The sequence below is a fragment of the Carassius carassius genome, chromosome 38, assembly GCF_963082965.1.
Source record: "Carassius carassius chromosome 38, fCarCar2.1, whole genome shotgun sequence".
NCBI classification, from domain to species: Eukaryota; Metazoa; Chordata; class Actinopteri; order Cypriniformes; family Cyprinidae; genus Carassius; species Carassius carassius.
The window spans coordinates 824,518-843,131 of record NC_081792.1 but is presented as its reverse complement, the minus strand read 5'-3'; the positions used below and the strand labels follow the sequence as shown (position 1 = coordinate 843,131).

Below are 18,614 nucleotides of genomic sequence, written 5' to 3'. Positions count from 1 at the left end.
GGGAGCTCGGGTCTTCACCAAGCTAGACCTGCGCAACGCCTACCACTTGGTGCGCATTCGGGAGGGGGATGAGTGGAAGACGGCATTTAACACCCCTTCGGGACACTACGAGTATTTGGTTCTTCCGTTTGGTCTTACCAATGCTCCAGCCGTTTTCCAGGGACTCGTCAATAGCGTGTTGGGTGACATGATTAATCAATTTGTCTTTGTGTATTTGGATGATATTTTGATTTTCTCCTCTTCTCTCCAGTTACACACCCAGCATGTCAGACGGGTTCTCCAGCGGTTACTAGAGAACCAGTTGTTTGTCAAGGCGGAGAAGTGCGAATTCCATACTGAGTCAGTTACGATCCTTGGCCACATTATTTCTATGGAGGGGATCAAGCCTGATCCCGCTAAGATTGAAGCTGTCGCCCAGTGGCCGGTCCCTGACTCCCGGAAGGCTCTGCAGCGTTTCCTGGGTTTTGCCAACTTCTACCGGCGATACATCCGGAATTTTGGTCAGATCGCTGCACCGCTGACAGCCTTAACCTCCACTAAGGTGTCCTTCAGGTGGAACCGGGAGGCGCAGGTAGCCTTTGACATTTTAAAGTCCCGTTTTGTCTCTGCACCTGTTCTGATGGTTCCAGATCCGGAGGCCCAGTTCATTGTCGAGGTTGATGCTTCGGACGTTGGGGTTGGCGCAGTTCTATCTCAGCGTTCCCTCCATGATGGGAAGGTTCATCCTTGTGCATTCTTCTCTCGTCGTCTCAGCCCTGCAGAACGTAACTATGACATCGGCAATAGAGAACTGCTGGCGGTACGAGTGGCCTTGGGTGAGTGGCGTCATTGGTTGGAGGGGTCAGCGCAGCCCTTCTTGGTCTAGACGGATCACAAGAACCTGGAATACATCCGTTCGGCCAAGAGGCTGAGCTCGCGTCTGGCCCGCTGGGCGCTCTTCTTTGCCAGATTCAACTTCACCCTCTCGTACCGGCCAGGATCTAAGAACACCAAGCCCGATGCCCTCTCTCGCCTGTTCGGTGCTCCAGGGGGGGAGTTTGCGGCCGAGGCCATCCTTTTCTGAGGGGGTGGTGGTCGGGGCTCTTTCGTGGGGTATCGAGCAGCGGGTTGAGGAGGCCGGTCGAGGGGTGCCAGTGCCGGGAGAGTGCCTGGCGGGCAGGTTGCCGGTGCCGGCTGCGCTGCACTCTGAGGTCCTTGAGTGGGGTCACTCGTCCAGGTTAGTCTGCCATCCAGGTATTCGGAGAACGTTGTCTGCCACCCGACAGCGTTTCTGGTGGCCTACTATGGCCGCTGATGTTAGACAGTTTGTGTTGGCCTGCCCCACATGTGCCCAAAGTAAGCCTGTCAATCGCCCTCCTGATGGTCTACTGCATCCTCTCCCTATCCCTTCCCGTCCTTGGTCACATATTGCCCTTGATTTCGTCTCTGGGCTTCCTCCGTCGAAGGGAAACACTGTAGTTCTCACGGTGGTTGATCGCTTTTCCAAAGCGGTTCATTTTATTCCCCTGCCCAAGGTGCCTTCCGCCCGGGAGACCGCCCAACTGGGCAAGGGGTTTCAGTATCTTGTGGACTGGGAGGGGTATGGCCCAGAGGAGAGGTGTTGGGTGCTGTCCCGGGACATTCTGGACCGCTCGTTGATTGAGGACTTCCGGCGGCATCGAGGTAGGCCCCTTCCTAGAGCACCAGGTGACGCTCCTGGGAGGGGGGGTACTGTCAGGTCTTGGGGCTAATCACCTGCCTTTTTGGTGTGTGTGTGTGTGTGTGTGTGTGTGTGTTGGGATGGTTTGACAGCTCACCGCGTCTGCCTGTTTGTGTTTTCCCCGCCTCCCTTGTTCTCCGTTGTTAACCTTAATTGCTCGCCACCTGTTCTCTATGTCCTTCAAATTTTTTCCCCTTTATTATTCCCTGTGTTTCTCTGTCTATTGTCAGACTGTTGTTACTCGTACCAATAGCTCCGATAATCTAGCAGCACTTTGTACTCACCTTGTCGTGTCTTGTCCTCAGGCTCCAGTGTGTTTAGCTGATTTCTCTGCCCTTGTTCTTACAAGCCCAGAGCTCCTAGTAGTTTTCAGCTGTCATCCCTCCGGTTCGGCGGTTATACGTACTTCTGTGGAACATTACTCATCTGCGTTGACTCATTTGCTGCTCATCCTGTCACTGCGAGTTAAACCTGTGAAATGTGACTCATCTGCTACTCATCCTGTCACTGCGAGTTAACCTGTGAACCGTGACTCATCTTCTCTGTCTGTTTGAATAAAGCCTTGAGTTTACCCGCATCTGAATCCAGCCTGCTTTCTCCTGACAGCCTAGCTCTCAGCATGGCCTATCGTGGCCTCTATCACTGTCCGGCCTATCGTGGCCCATCTACTCTAAGCTAAATCCTTTCAAGATCTTACCTGATACATTGTTAAAGGCTTTCATAATCCCTTCTATTTCGACTATCTATTTGCAATTACTGGTGGTGGTGAAATACTATTCATATTACCACTTTCAACCAATGGTTTTTCTTTTCGTGACCTCCCCTTTGTTTGCCTATGTATGTAGCATTTTTTTTTTCTGTATCCTGTTTCTCTGGCCTCCCCCTTGTGGCATTCTTTCTGAGTCAGTCTTCCTTTTTTTTGGGTTTACCCTTTGTTGCAATGAGTTAAGTCCTCTCTGGCCCGCTGGGGCCCCTTGTCCTCATTATGGCCCATGGGTCTCTGTCCGGCCTATAGCGGCCCCTATCAATATCTGGCCTTCTTGTCCTCTATTACTATCTATTCTATGGTTGCCTCTCTAAGTGTTATTTCCTTCTGCAGCTCATTTCTCTGGCCTTCTCCTCTGTAGCCCGCCGGGGCCTTTTCTGCGGCCTATTGTGGCGCCTCTCTCGGAGGCTCCATGGTCTATCTTCATTGCCATATAAGCTCATACTTTAGCTATAATCTGATGTTATATTCTTATGTTTGGCTATTTATCGCAATTTATCTCTCTTCATTCATGTTTCAGGATCCTCTAAGAAATAATTCACCTGGTGTGTATTACATTTTTCATCTTTCTTTTGGGGTATCTTCATCTTTCTTTTCTGGTATCTACAAACTTCAGATCCACGCTACGGATGGGGCCTTTGCCAAAATAATTCCGTTTTTTTTAAATGTTTTTGTAAATAAATACTTCATTCTTATCTACTCCTCCTGAGTCTTTCTGGTAGAACCTAGGTTATGTGAGCAACTGAGAGCGTTTCATGCTAACAAATATTTCACCTGACAAGTGTAGCTTTTGATGAACAAGAGATATTGTGTCTAAATCTTTCTTGGGATGAAATAATTCCTCTGTTCTTGATTCCATTGTTCTCAGTATAATGAGTATATGTTGAGCTAAACACACAATTGTCTTCTCTATTGTGACATAAGTGAAATAGCTTCTTAAACAAGAAAAAACCTGGGATGGAGCGTAATTGTGTCTTTCTGAATTTGACTGGTTCACTGTTGTTGGCTGATTGAGATCAAGATCACGTACACCCCTGGCTGATTTTCAAGGTTTCCGTAAAAGTCTGTGAAAAATAAAATCAACAGAGACTGTGAAAAATCTGCATCTTCTATGCAGACTCATAAGGAGCAACATTACTCCATGTTTCCATGTTGTGGCCTTCAGTCGCTCACTATGTCCTGCACTGTTTTCTGTTTGTGCAGTTTACTCACCACTAGCATGTTTACAGAACAACTTTATTTCACTGAAACACTGAACACTCTTCTTTAAAGTTAATTTCTTAAGTAACATGGAAGAATTGAGGATTCTGTGTATCAGTGAAAGCTGATCTCCTCTGTAAAGTCAAGAGTCACTGAGTCACTTTCTCTAGGAGGAAGCAGCAGCAGCCATGCCACACTTGGAGTTTTATTTGGCCTGTCTTTGCTCAGTAGCAATAAATGCAGAAGAATTTAATCAAATGTGAGACAGATGTAAGTTGAGTGTGAACGTGCTGGGATGTGTCATAAGACATGAGGAGCGGAAGCTCTGCGAGCACCGCCTTCTCTACAGAATGGGTGTCAGTGTTGATCTCTGAAGACCACAGCGTTCACTGTTTCACTCCTGAGGATCGTTTCATCTGGACAGAGATCATGGCCTATCAGTTCAAACTGGCTGAAAAACTGGTCATACTCAATGACCGGGGTCAAGGAGTGCTGATCAGGATGAACCACATTAAAAAGGTGAGAGAAAATGGATTATTATAATATTCACAAACCTGTGAAAAAGACGAATATAGGCTGGGCTGAATTTTGTTTTTTTTGAACTTGCAGTGAATATGTGACTGATTCCCAAGGGACTGAACTTAGTTAACCGCTTTGTTTGTTGAATTGTTTTCAGAACCAAACGATGCTCACATCTTTTTTAATCGTGCTTTTTTAATCGTGAAGTGTTTTTATGTGTTTTTATTATTCAGATGGGATTTGAAAGTACATTTTTTTAACTTTTAAAAGTATCATTTATGTATTGTATTTTGTCATGTGTTCAAAAGAAAGTAGGTTCCGTCTCAGTTTTGTAGAGAAAGAGGAAGTGCACACAGGAAATGAACAGGACCTGTCAGGCCTCTCTGTAAACCACATCTCTCTCACACATACTGCAAACAGGCTGCACTTCCTGTCTGTCTCAGAAACCAGTGTTACACAGAGTCATGAGAGAGCTTTAAAAGGACTAATCCACTGTCAAGACTAATGTGAGCGTTATAGTGCAATAAATCCTCTGTCCGACCCTGACAGCATGAGTTTCTGTGATGGACATTCCACATCTCTCAGTGTCTTTGCACTGCTTCCGCAGAACTCTACACAATGTTAGAAATCATATTTATCTATGTGTACATCCACAATGTGCACTTCAGAACATCATTGTACATAATGGAACATTTTTTCAGATTTAATTTTTCGTAAACCCTTTTTCGAACATGTCAAACTGTTCTTAATTAACACACAGACAAATTTGACATAGAGCAAACAAACTTGTCATGCAAACTTGTGGCTTCTGCTTATAGTTATCTATTAATTTGACCTTTTGTAAATGATGCTGATTTTTGAGCCATACAGACAACAATGGTACCATGTATGGTCAAACTTTACAATTGGATTCAGATCATCTTCAGAGCATGCCAGCAGAATTTATGGATTCTATATAATAAATGTACCAAACCATGATATCTTAACTCATCAGTGGAGTTAATGGCAATATTTCAAAAAGTGGATTTGAGTCTGTGTCTCTGCAACAGTTAGGTATATAGATACCAAACTGTGTGTGTGTCATTGTCAGCCCACGCTGACTACACCACATCAATCTTGGTGTGTGTGTCATTGTCAGTTGATGTGCTTGAGCTTGGCAACTGCTGTTTGCAGCTTTATTTAGTAATAATAATAATAAATGAGGATCTGTGTGTTGTCACTGTGGGGAAGTCGTGGCCTAATGGATTAAGAGTTGGACTTGTTATGGGACATGGCATTCTGGGTTTTGGGTCATGTATACATGTTTTTTTTTTTTTGCTTTTTTTTTCAGGTATTCACAGACCCAAAGCGAAGACCATCATACTTCACTGAAAAAAGCATGGAGTCTGCTGTAAAATACATCAACAGAAAATTCCCCAACGTTGACATCAGGGGTGGCAGTGTGAGTATTCACAGATAAAAAGTGATTCATTGTTGTCTTTGGTTTTGGCTCAAACCTTGAATATTTTATTTCCTTCTCTTAATTAAATCTTTCTGCAGCAACATCTGAGCAGTATACAGAAGCAGAAGTCAGCTGTACTGGAGAGTCTGCACAGTTACTACGAGTCTTTCATTGATGTCATGGAGTTCAGGGTAAGAATGTCAACACATCAAACTCCTTGGCAAGTTAAGTCGAGTTCATTTGGTGGCCATCTTGGTTATATTACCAGACAGCAGTTTCTAGTTAAGCAAGTACAACGTAATCTGCTTTAATCGAGGAAGACAAATCTTTACAAATTTTTGCAAAAATTTATTTTCCCACTTCGGCAATTTATATGGCCATTTCTAAGGAAAAATGGTGATACATTTGTTGTTTGTGAGGCATTTGGAGTTGTGCCTTAAAATAAGAGTTAAAAAGTGAAGATCCACCAGAATTTGAACGTTAAATTTCACATTAACTAATGCTTTACTAACAATGTATTTGGTAAATGTAATATGATTGATATATAGTGTCTTTTTATTTCCATTATTCTTTAGGACAATGTTTATGAGTTGCTCAACACAATTGATGCCTGTCAGTGCTTCTTTGACATAGTAAGTATAACTCTTGAAGAGAGGAAAGAAACTCAAAGGAGGCAGAGATTGGTTTCACATTAATCTGTCCTCATAATCCATTTCAGGCTGTAAATTTTGACCTCACCAAGAACTACCTGGACCTTATCGTCACCTACGCCTCAGTCTTTTACATGCTGTCCCGTATTGATGACAAGAAGGCAATTGCCGGACTGTATAACTGTGCATATGAGTTCTCGAATGGAAACAGGTAACAGACCACAGCTTTAGACACAGTCACGCTGCTTTAGGACAGTTACACGTACCAACACTCAGTTCACAAGTATTTTACAACTTGGAGGCAAACAAACTGACACAATTTCCTAATTTTCCTATTTGGCACATTTGCACATCTCATTCATTTGTTTTTGTATGATCTGTTCACATGAGGGTTAGGTTTGGTGTTGGACCTTCATGTTTTCATATAAAATCATCAACTTGTACAATACTTACATATTGTCATGAGATAGGGTTAAATATAATGTACATTTAATGTCAATATTTATCTGCAATGAAACGTGATTTCGATATTTACACATCATCTTTCAGTTTAAGAATACAGTGTGAAATCAGATTTTGTAAATGGCTTTTCTTTCAGATGATGTGATGTCAGAACAATTGCTCAGTCGATCATTTCAAAACATGTAGTAAATGTACATTTTGTAGTAAATGGCTTTTCCTGGTTTATGTATCTTTACGTATTCTCACAGTCATTGTTTAGAAACACGAATCTGCACACAACAGAAACAAGTCACTTTTGTTCAATATCTAGATGATTCTCATACCCAGGACATTGACTCATTTTTGGTCACACTGAAGACAAATCATTGCTTTACTTTAAGACTAGATGCAAAATGCTAACTTTTATATTCTTGTAGGAATATTATTATTGCGATCAATTAAGTACTCTTATAATCATGTTGAATATTTATATCTAACCATCCAAATACATTCATTAACTCAATTATCAACTGTCCTTGGCTCAAAAACATAATACAAATGCAGAAAGATTTATGTAATAGAACACATGAGAAATATATAATGATACTGTATATGATTGTGTGTGTTATAACTCTATGCAGTGATCCCTCGTTCCCTCGACTTGGTCAGATGTTTATTGAGTACGATCATCCCTGGAAAAAACTTTCAGAGGAGTTTGGTCCCCACACCAAGGTCAGTCCCGTACTAACTCTAGGATTTCCATCAAAGCACATATGTTTAGATGTTGTATGTAGTTTTATAGACAATTATATATACATATAGAAAATAATATTCTTATGATATGCTAAATCAGCGTTGGTCTTACTATATTCTAGTGTTTGGCACCTACAGTACCACTCAGTTTCTGTTTAAAGAGGAATGAACAGCTAGTGAATATTGGACAGAAAACTGTTGAGAGCTTCTAGTGTGTGAGTGGTTGGGTCACAGGGCTGATGTGAATGTGTGTGTTGTTGGTCAGTCTGTGACAGGGGCTCTGCTCTCTCTGCGCATGCTGTATCCACGGAGGAATCTCTCTGCTGACCAGTGGCGCAGCGCTCAGCTCCTGTCTCTGCTGGCGTCCCCTGCTGCCATGCTCAGCCCTACCTGCTGTGACACTGTACGTACACCAGCCATCAGATCAGCTGGGGGCTTCACTACACAAACCCATTACAGTCCAACACAGTCGTGCATATGCCTGTTTGTTTAAAGAACTAACACTGAGCATTGCTTCTAGATGGCTTGTGAGTATCTGTCCACGGAGGTGATGGAGCGCTGGATCCTCAGTGAGTATCTGTTAAATACTAGGAGATGGTACAATCTTTACCCTTTAAGATCACGCTACGCTAGCTGTGTAAGAGAGAGAGAGAGAGAAAGAGAGAGGGAGGTAAAGTTGGATGGAAACCACTCATATGAAAATGAAGAAGAAGAACGCAGTCTCTCATTTAGAATAATATGAAATAATTAGCGAAAGGTAAAGAACTAATTCATGTGCAAACGTGAATCTGGTGGAAATGTTTTGTGGGATGTTTATAAGGACAAATCATCCACGCGTTTATTCGTGAATGAGAGTCTTGACAGATTACCTCTGAGCACTCTCGTATGATGGTGGTCTTTTATAGATCTATGTGACCTCTGAATGATTCTTCATTCTGACTCTTTCTCTGAATTAAATTGATTTGTTTATTTCAGGGAAACTGTACTCCGCACTGGAGACGATCACAATAGAGAAATGGAAGTCTGACAATGTTAACGAGTTAATGAAAAACCATTCTCATGATAATATGAGTCTCTGTATAACTGTAATACTGTAGTAGATTGAGTTTTATGGATCTTAGTCTCCCCAAATATCTGTAAATGACCTGCTGGTTATAAACTTGGATGTGACCAAAAGGATGTTTCCATTAATAGATGCCCCAGATGAGGTGTTTAGGTCCGAGTGATAATTCCCTAATGTTGATGTGAATGAATGTACACCACACTTGTACTGATATGCTGTGATCTTATGGTTGTCAGTTGGCTTCCTGTTGTGCCATAGCAGTCTAAATACCAATGCTGACTCTCAGAATTTGTGGAAGACGGCCCTTCGTAACGGCCTGTACCTCACAGTCATCAGAGACGAGGTGCTCAACATACACAAGCTCTCCGAGGACTTCTTCGACAGTCTCAAAGGGTAACGTGTACATACAGTAAAGCCTTGCACTCAGTAAATGAATGCTACTTCAGATTTTGATGTACAGGAGATTATTTCTTATAATGTAAACAGTTTATCTTCACTGCCTTTACAGGTATAGCAAGCGCATTCCTGACATCAAAGAGTGTAAAGAGCATGTCATCATTAACTGGTGAGCATCTGAAGTATTTCAAATATCTCAAATGGGCATCAAGCTTTTAACAGACTCCAGACTGCAGAATAAATCTTCATCATCTCGTGGGTTTTCCAGCGGGGCATTGCGGAGAGAGAAGCGCAACTTCCTGAGAAATGCCTTGAAGGAACTCACCAAAGTTTTGGAGGATGAACCAGCATTGCTTGGACCCAAGGTTTCAACTGTTCTTTCACTTTATTATTGTTAATGGTAGTAGTGTTTATTTATTTATTTTGTTGTTGCTATATTTAAATGTGAATAAATTGCAGAGTGGAAAGACACACATGAGCTCAGATCTGTATGGTATAATTACCCGCACTAGGCTTTATTCGTGTTCATGGCGCTGTCGTTCTCCCGTGACGAAGTGCTCTGGCTTGTGCGCCATGCTGAGAACATCCCTAAAACCAAGACCCCGGAGGACTACGCAGACTCGTAAGTTTCACTCAGCTTCTGTAATATACTGTATCTGACTAAGGTTTCTAAGTTTTAAAGTAGTCAAATGTGCCTCTAACTGATGAATCACATTTGTATATTATGTTTGCTATGAAGGCTGCTCATAAAAGCAAAAGTGAAGCACTGGTTACTTTGTAAACAGGGAAAGACTACTTTGGTTGTATTCCCTTTCCTAGATAGTTGTGTGTATTGAACACACACATGAAGCTTTCATATGTTCACATGCTCAATGTTTGTGATGTGCAGACAGTTGGCAGAGCTCCTCTATCACATGGAAAAGCTGCGCACTCTATTGGCTCAACACAGATATGTTATCCAGCGCTACCATCTTCAGTACTTGTCACAGTATGATGCTCTAGTGCTCAATGACATCATTCAGGTATCCAGCACATGGCTCTGCTTGCTGCAGCACTAAACATGTTCTGCATAAGAAGGTTTGTAGTTTTGCTATCTTTTTCTATCTTCTCATGTCAGGGTATGTTCGTCTGTCCGGAGGAAGAATCCGTTCTTATGTCGTCGTTTGTCTCAACTCTGTCCGCGATGACTCTCAAGCACTGTGAGTTGTCTTTCAGTTTTCTTGACACAGGCTGTGTACTCTGAGCATACTCTCATAGGCAATATAAATAATATTGTGGGTTTGTTTGCATGTGTGGTTTAAGGTATACTCAAGTAAACATTGTTCAACTGCCATCTTACAGCATCTTTGATAAATTTGTAGCAGGAATTCAAATCCAATTGTTACTTACAGATTTATTTTTTTCTGGATATTCTTTGGTGGTCTTTTTTTACACAGTGGATGCAGGAGAAGAGTTTGACCTGAAACCATTCAGGCTGGACTGGTTAAGACTGCAGGTACGCCTGAAGAAAAACTGAATTAATTTGCAGCCTAAATAAGAAAAGAAAACAGGCAAAACTAACATTCTGTAGGAAGACCTTTGGACACACACTTTCATTCATTTACGGTGAAGTTGAATTTTCCTGAACACTTTTTAAATTAAAATATGAGAACTTGTCCATCTAATCAATTAGATCTCAGCAGGAAAATGCTTACCTCGCTGCCATTTTTGGGGGTTTCCCTCCACTTTTTTTAAAACATATGTATTGTTACTACTAAGTCTTGAACCATATTTCTTTATTTAATGAATAGCACACCAAATTAACCTGTCACCCACTGGGCTAGTTCTTAACCAACCCAAGTACCTAGCAACCACCCCGATTAACCTAGAAACCACCCTTGGTACCCTAGCAACCACCCTGGGTACCCTGGCAACCACCTAGAACCACCCTACCAACCAACTGCCGAGTTTTGCCACAGCAAGCACCACTGCATATCTAGTAGTAGTAGTATCATTATTATTATTTTAGCAATTTATTTAGACATTTTACTTTAAAACTTAATCATCCTTTAAATTTCACAGATACTTTCTAGCATAGACTACATAGATTAATCCAGTTAACAAATTAGCAAAATAATCTTAACTTGCAGCCCTATTTTGTGTAAAAATGTCTCCCAAATGAACACATGGGTTTAGTGCACACTCCAGACACTCAGTCTCAATACTCCATTAAGTGTAACTCCAGATCTGTTTGCACTCTTCAGGCTTACACCAGCATTGGTAAAGCTCCTCTGGCACTGAAGGACTACCCTGATCTTGCCAAAGTCATGAACATGGCCCAGTTTCACACTCGGATGATGGACAATGTGAATGAACTCCTCTGTGAGACGGCTGATCTCTCGAACCTCTGGTGAGTCACTTCTGACTCAGTGACTGAAGCTGTTACATTCATTCAGATGCATGTTTTAAGGTGTAAGGGTCATCCACACGTGTTAAGAATAAATATGACATTCTGCGATTTAGGATATTAATCAAAAATGCACCTTGCTTAAGTTTGCATCTTTTGTGCGTTAAAATGCATACAGCTTAGAGATACAGTCATTTGTTTTTGAGTTGACGTGCCTGTAATGTTTCAGTTTCCACGCGCGTGTGTTTGAGAAGCTGTTCTCTCAGAGCAGTGAGGATGTGTCCATGCAGCGCTACCTCACGGCTTTCCCAGTCATCTGCTCACACTTCAGTCAGTGTCTCCATCCGCTCTGTCCAGAGGAGGTCAGTACTGTTAGCCTGGCGCGCCAATGTCTTAGATTGACCAGAGAACTTTTGGGGAGAAGAATTTATTGAAGGTAGTAGAGTAGCACAGTTCTTCAGCAGCACCTTCAGATAACCCTAACTCAGAGTAGATACTATACTGTCTGAGAGACAGTCACAATGTAAATGCATGACTAAAGATAACTGAAATACACATACTTAACCAGCATATCATTCATAATGCAAGTACAGGGTAGATTTCCTAGTTATCATGAACACAATTGTCTATCTGTTATTGCCCTCAGACTGTCCAGGTGTCCATCTGCACCACACATCTGTGATTCTGGACTATTTGTTAAGAACCTAAAGTTCCGTTCAAAACTGATGTCTTGTATCTCACAGCTGATTCGCTGAATAAAATGGATTTTTGTTCCAGGATCATGAAATATATAGTCCAAAAAGTGGGGTTTAAAGTAAATTCTAGCATAGATCACTTTTCAAAGTAAAAACTGAAACACTGTTTGCACTACTCCTAAGTGATGTTCTGTCATTTGTTTCTTGTTAAATGCATGTGTGTGCATGGACCAGACTGAAGAAATAGAGAAACAAAGCTTGAAGCTGTGTGTGTCCTTTCTGGAGGAGATTTCCCGTCAGACGTGTTCGGTTGTGCTGGAGATATGTGCTGAACAGTGTAATCTACACGAGAAGGTACATTACACACAGAGAACCAGATGATTCAGTGTGACGTAAAGCCATGGGGATCGACCAACATAAACTGAACTAAAATTATAGTTAAAGGGGTCTGGAATTAGGCTGAAAGTAAAATGTTAGATAACACTATCTCTCTGTGAATATTACAGAGTGGGTAACTACAAAAAAGAGTTTTATGAAGAGCAAATTATCTATGTTTTTTTACTCTACGCCATCTGCCCTCACAGTCATAAGCATGCTGTGTTTTCAGCTGTGTTGTACTGTGTTTTAGTTATTGCCCAAACACAGTGCCGAGACCATCAGTACAGCACGCAATAAAAAACTGAAGAAGTCCTTACCAAAGAAAGGAGATGTGCCTAAAGAGAAACCAGGGACAGAGAGCCTCAGGAAGGACAGAGCCATTGTCACAAAGTACGTAAGATCTCACAGTATCTTGATAGTTAGCTGTAGATGTGAAATCTCACTGGCTCTCTTCTCTTCTCCTGTAGTCTGGATAAGATGCATCTGGCGCTGACAGAACTGTGCGCTTCCTACAGTATCTGTGCTGATTTCACCGTGTTCAAGCACATCGTTGTACCTGCTGAGTTCCTGCTCACACAGATGGAGATAAGACTCAACAAGTACTGCTAATATTTCAAGTGTTTACTCAGTTTGGATCACAACACAAAATGAGTTTTTTGTGTCTTAAAGGAATATCCCAGGTTCCCTCCTTTTCTTAAAAAAAGCAAAAATAGAGGTTACTATGAAGCACTTAAATGTGTATTGTTAAAGCTGTTTACAGTCATAACACAGATATCGTTCATGTCTCGTGGAGTATTTGAACCTTTACGGAGTGGCCCCATTCACTTTGTGGTAATCCACATTATGCTACAAGTGCAATTGTCAAACATGTTTTGAACCCAGAATATTCCTTTAAAGTTTGTTTGAGAGAGAGTCAGCCTTCACAACTGTAAGATGTCAATGAAAAGGCATTTGGTAGAAACACATGAGTTTGATGAATCATTAATCATGCACTGCTTTGCTCAGTCAGCATCACTGCCACCTAACCAATCGAGGTTTACAGGGTAATTGTGCAGATGGCCAATTATAATCAGAGCACTCATGAAATCGCCCGTCCCTCGGACCTGCTGGCTGGGATTCAGGCGTACGTCACGAGTCTGCACAGCCTCAGCTGCTACATCAACATTGACGTCACACGACTGGTGAAGAGCGTCCTGCTGCAGCAGACGCAGCCGCTGGACTCATACGGATCTCAGACCATCACAACACTCTACACAAACTGGTAAGACCTCAGGACGGCTCTTGTTTGAAATATCAGATTTCTGCTCTCCTTTTAGTTGCTGTGTTTAAATGGTTTCTGTTCTCCTGTTGTCAGGTTTCTGGAGGGTCTCTTGCGTCAGGCCAGCAGTGCTCTCATAGTCCACTGTCCTACCACACAGTGTTTCATCAACCAGAATACTGAGAACGAGCAGAGCTTTCATGCAGAGGAATATGCTGACATTTGTGGTAAGCTGAAAATTAAGATGATATTTCAGCTAAATATTTTGTTGCACAATTTGAATAGCCTACTGGATCTGTATAACACTTTAGTTTTTATACATGTATTCTTAAGCATTGGTTTCCTAAAGTAATATAACATGTTTCCTTTATAGCTACAACAACAATTATGTGAAAAGATATTGAAAGCATTCTATATACTACATGCCCACACTTCCTGTTTTTGTATTGTTCTTAAAATTATATTATTATATTAAATGGATACATGGTAAAAGACTGATTTTATAGTGACATATTTCTCTGCAGGTTTGCGATCATTGGCTGAACTGATTGGCCCTTATGGACTGAAGTTTTTAAATGAGAACCTCATGTGGCACGTCATATCCCAAGTTGGAGAACTGAAGGTATGACATTTTTCAAAATGAAGAAAGTATTGTGGCATAATGTACAAACAAGTGCAACTAAATCGCTAATTAAAGTTATTAACAAAACGATTGAATTAGCTCATGATTTTGCTTTCAGAAACTTGTAAGTGACAACATGGATGTCCTGGTGCAAATGAGAGCTAAGTTTGAGAATCCTGAAACAATGATTGACCTTCAGAAGAAACTAACAGGTGCAATTACAGTTCAAAAACATCCACGCTTCATTACTCAAGCTCAAATCTAATCTGACACCATTCGGAAAACTTCATCCTACATAGTTTTCTGGGGTTTTTAACATTCTTCCTTTCAAACGTAATCACAACTACTAATTTATTATTAAATATAAATAAATGAAAAGCATCAAATAAATGAGCTGCCTAAAAACATAATGTAATGACATTCATTGTCTGGCAGTGGGAAGTGAAGGGCCCAGTCTGTTGATACTCCCGTGTACAATGGGAGCTCTATACAGATATGGTTTTTCTAGTTTAGTGTGGAAGATTTTGACAGGTCTACAGTAGTGACAAGAGCAGCTTCAAACTGAATCGTGAGGTGATTCCAACCAGTTCTCACTATCTGACACTTTAACAAGCTTTAACACACACTTGAAGTCAAAAAAAAAGAGAGGCTAAATACTGCTCTTCTTCCACTCTCTTCTGAACTCTTCTGTCACACAAACGTCTCCTCTGTGTTAACACTCCCTTAAAAACATAATGCAATAACCAGACATGGCAAAACTGTACCAGAAATACAAATATAAGAGAGTTGTTATTACCAGTACCCTACAAAATTAAAAGGCAGGAAATGTAATTCATAATAATTCAATATAAATAATTGAAATATTATTGTATAAATACATTGAATTATAATAATTCAACAAATTAAATTAGCTTTTTTAAATTAAATGTAATACATTTCTTCATCATAATGTATTTTTAATGCTTTTTAAGCTAGGTGTAAGGTTGGGAGGCATGGAGATGGATTTGGATGCAAATGCAGCTTGATTCAGAAGTGAGGTGAAAACAGACAGAGTCAAACAACAGCAAACAGGTACAATCCAGCAAGAGACAAAAGAGTAATCCAATAAACAGGTGAAGGTCAGGGCAGGCAGCAAACAGTCAGAAATCAGACACAGTCCAGGGTCAAAAACAAGGAAAACACAAAACCTTGACAGTCCTTCTGATTGTAAAGCGGTGGAGTCTGATAAGGAGTCAGGGGTTATGGGAAATGAGCTCTTGGGCACTCCTGCTGGTGATCATTGTTTCTATCACTCATTCATAATTCTATTCTTCTCTTATTCCTCTGTGGACTTGTACTTCAATGAAAAGTCGATTTATCCAATGTTTTTCACCAGGCTGTGAGAATGTTTTGAAAAGAATGACGATTATTGGTGTGATCCTGTCATTTCGCTCTATGGTCCAAGAAGCTCTAGGGGAGGTGAATGTCTCTTTTTATGTAAATTAATGTTGAATCAGAACACAATACATCAAGTGTTTTCTACATTTATATACATTACAATAGTATCCAATATAATGTTAATATTAAATGTAAAAAAAACAAAACAATTGTTATATATGTCAAGCTATACATAAATATTTTCAAGCTTTAAAAAACACAGTAATGCCCTCTGTATTTGTCATGTGTACATCAAGATAACTGCTTTATAGTTTTTACATGTTATGATGAACTGCTGGGTTTTTGAGTGACCAAGGGACGTAAGTCTACTGATCATTTCCTTCTGTAGATCATGGACAGACACTGTCCATTTATCATGAGACCCATCAAATGCATGAAGGACTACATCTGCTCTGAAGGTGACATCAAGGTAAATCACAAGTCTTTACCTGTTGTTGTTTTTTCACAACCACATGTCATCATAAGTAATACCTCATCTTTTGGATTGTCTTTCCATCTCTGATTATGTGTAGGTCACACTCAGTGTATATGAAATGGCTTCGGCCGCTGGTTTGCCGTGTGAGATCGACCCTGCGCTGGTTTCAGCCATAGCTAACATGCAGACAGGTGAAGTCCCACATGGAAGTCTGTCTGTCTGAAACAATATCTCAAGTTAATCTATTTTTTCCAATACAAATATTTATTATTATTTCCGGCAGACAACTCGTCCACTGAGGAAGAGTACAAAATTTCCTGCCTGCTGCTGGTTTTTATAGCCGTGTCTTTACCCAGCCTGTGCCTGGATCCAAACTCATTCTACAGTCGAGCACATGGAGGTAACGTGGAGCAGAAGAGCAGGAGTTGACGAGAACAACCAGCACAAGGAGCAGAAGAGCACATCTTCACTTGCTCTGCTGGAACAACAAGCCCATAAATAAAACAGACCATAAATTAAAGGCTAATACTTAGAGTAAATGCAGATCCTTGATGATGTATTTTGCTAAACTCTTTCTGTAGCTCATACGATTTTGTCTTGTTCTTCAACAGGTCATCAAAACAACATTCATTGCTTAGCCACTGCAGTTAACCATCTCGCTGCTGCTATGTTCACTGTCCAGAGAAAAAATATCCAGACACAGCTTCAAGAATTCCTGAAGGTAAATGATCCTCCACTGAATACACGGCAAGAATTCACTATTTTTCATTCCATACATTGACATTCATAAATCCATAGCAAACATTTACTGAAAATCTCGGTAATGCTTCACAAAATTCGTTAACTTTAACTATATTTGTTAACATGAACTAAAAATGAAAATTGTTTTACAGTATTTATTCAATCTCAGCTAATGTGAATTTCAACATTTACCGATACATTATTAAAATTTATTAATATTATAATTAGTATTATTAATATGAGAACCTGAGCTAACATGAAATATATCTGTATTTTGATTAACTAACCTTAACAAAGACTAGTAAATACTGTGACAAATATACTGCTAATTGTAGTTAGTGTTAGTTAACGCACTAATCATGAACTAATCAGACCTTATTGTAAAATCTTTTATCTCATATTCTGTAGGTGGCATCATCCATCTTACTGCAATTAGGTCAGAACATGGAGCGAATGGAAATAAAGAACAGAGATTCCATTTATGTCATTCTACACATGGTAATAAACCTAGGACAAGTAATTGAATTATCATTTAAAAATGGTTTATTACACAAATCTTACTTTTGTATTCTTTATGTTGTAGATAGTGGAGCAGTCACCGTTCTTGAGTCAAGACATGCTGGAAATGTGTTTTCCATATGTACTCCTCCGAAACGCTTACAGAGAGGTGCACAAGACCTTCATCCACACTATGGGCTAAACTTATGAGGATGTAAATTCATTACTTTGTTTCTGTACGTATCATAGTTTAACATTTTCAATTAATATTCAGCTGGTTTAATTTTTATTGTGTATACTTGTCTAAGTAGATTCCAGTGCACCTAGGAGGAAAATAAAAATATATAGAAAGGTGTTAGCAGTATACAGCTTTGTATAAAAATTATTTCGCTTTTAACCTGTTGACACAACAATTAATAGCAGAAAGTTTTATTTTCATGTAGGTCACCACTAGCTGATGCATTATACAAATTCACTGATAACCATAATTTGCACATTTTTAATCTTCTTTATTGCCCAGAATATAAGCAGAAATTGCAGTGCCTAGCAGAAGCATCTAAACAAGTATATAATAATAACCTGCTAGAATCCTAAAATAGTTTCCAGGCAATGACTGTGATTGTGGTGTACATTGCTCATTTGCATTTTGCTTAAATGCATTTCAAAATGTTTAAGCTTTTTCTAAAAATGATTTTTAAAATAAAGTGATTTATAAAGTGAAAATTTTATCTAATAATAATAAAAATCTTTCATTATTGATATATTTGTGTCTGTTTTGCTATGTTCGCGTCTAGTGTGTTTGTTTATATGAACATATATTAGAGATTATTTGGAATTAATACAATGGATACAAAGAATATTTGGTAGAACACAATAACAGAAGCAAGCATGCTCTTGTAAACATTTCCTTGAAGATTTCTTTAGCGGCATGTTTCCTGTCCTGCCTTTATTAAAATCCCTGGCTCCTCCCTCTTTCTGCTCCATCTATCAGGACTTTTATTCTTTCACCCCTGCCCCACAATCAAGGACTCCATAAATGCTCACACTTCATTCACCCTGTTTGTCTAGTCACAACAATGGCTGTATAGATTGCACTGCTCTTCCTTGTAATTTCTACATCTTTCCGCTTCCTTTGATTATCAAACTTTCACTGCAGTTTAATTTGGAACTTTAACACCATTGTTGCTTCCCAAATGTCTCTCTTCAAAAATAAGACCAATATTGTTCCATGTTCTCTGGAATCTTCCAAGGCCTTC

The 18,614-nt window shown here is 40.1% G+C and overlaps 1 protein-coding gene across 1 annotated transcript; it reads left to right on the top strand.

Moving 5' to 3' along the window:
- The first annotated feature begins 3,996 nt into the window (after positions 1-3,996).
- LOC132119138 (nck-associated protein 1-like) lies at positions 3,997-18,060 on the top strand. Its single transcript, XM_059528886.1, has 31 exons — positions 3,997-4,184; positions 5,515-5,625; positions 5,724-5,816; positions 6,201-6,257; positions 6,344-6,486; positions 7,358-7,448; positions 7,735-7,872; positions 7,990-8,038; positions 8,769-8,925; positions 9,041-9,097; positions 9,197-9,293; positions 9,441-9,550; positions 9,818-9,950; positions 10,046-10,127; positions 10,365-10,423; positions 11,172-11,317; positions 11,544-11,676; positions 12,244-12,363; positions 12,638-12,777; positions 12,855-12,986; positions 13,430-13,648; positions 13,742-13,872; positions 14,170-14,267; positions 14,386-14,479; positions 15,643-15,725; positions 16,033-16,113; positions 16,217-16,310; positions 16,403-16,519; positions 16,731-16,840; positions 17,269-17,358; positions 17,444-18,060. Exons 1-31 carry the CDS (start codon positions 4,095-4,097, stop codon positions 17,558-17,560), a joined length of 3,372 nt encoding a protein of 1,123 aa, XP_059384869.1. The 5' UTR covers positions 3,997-4,094; the 3' UTR covers positions 17,561-18,060.
- Positions 18,061-18,614: the final 554 nt, after the last annotated feature.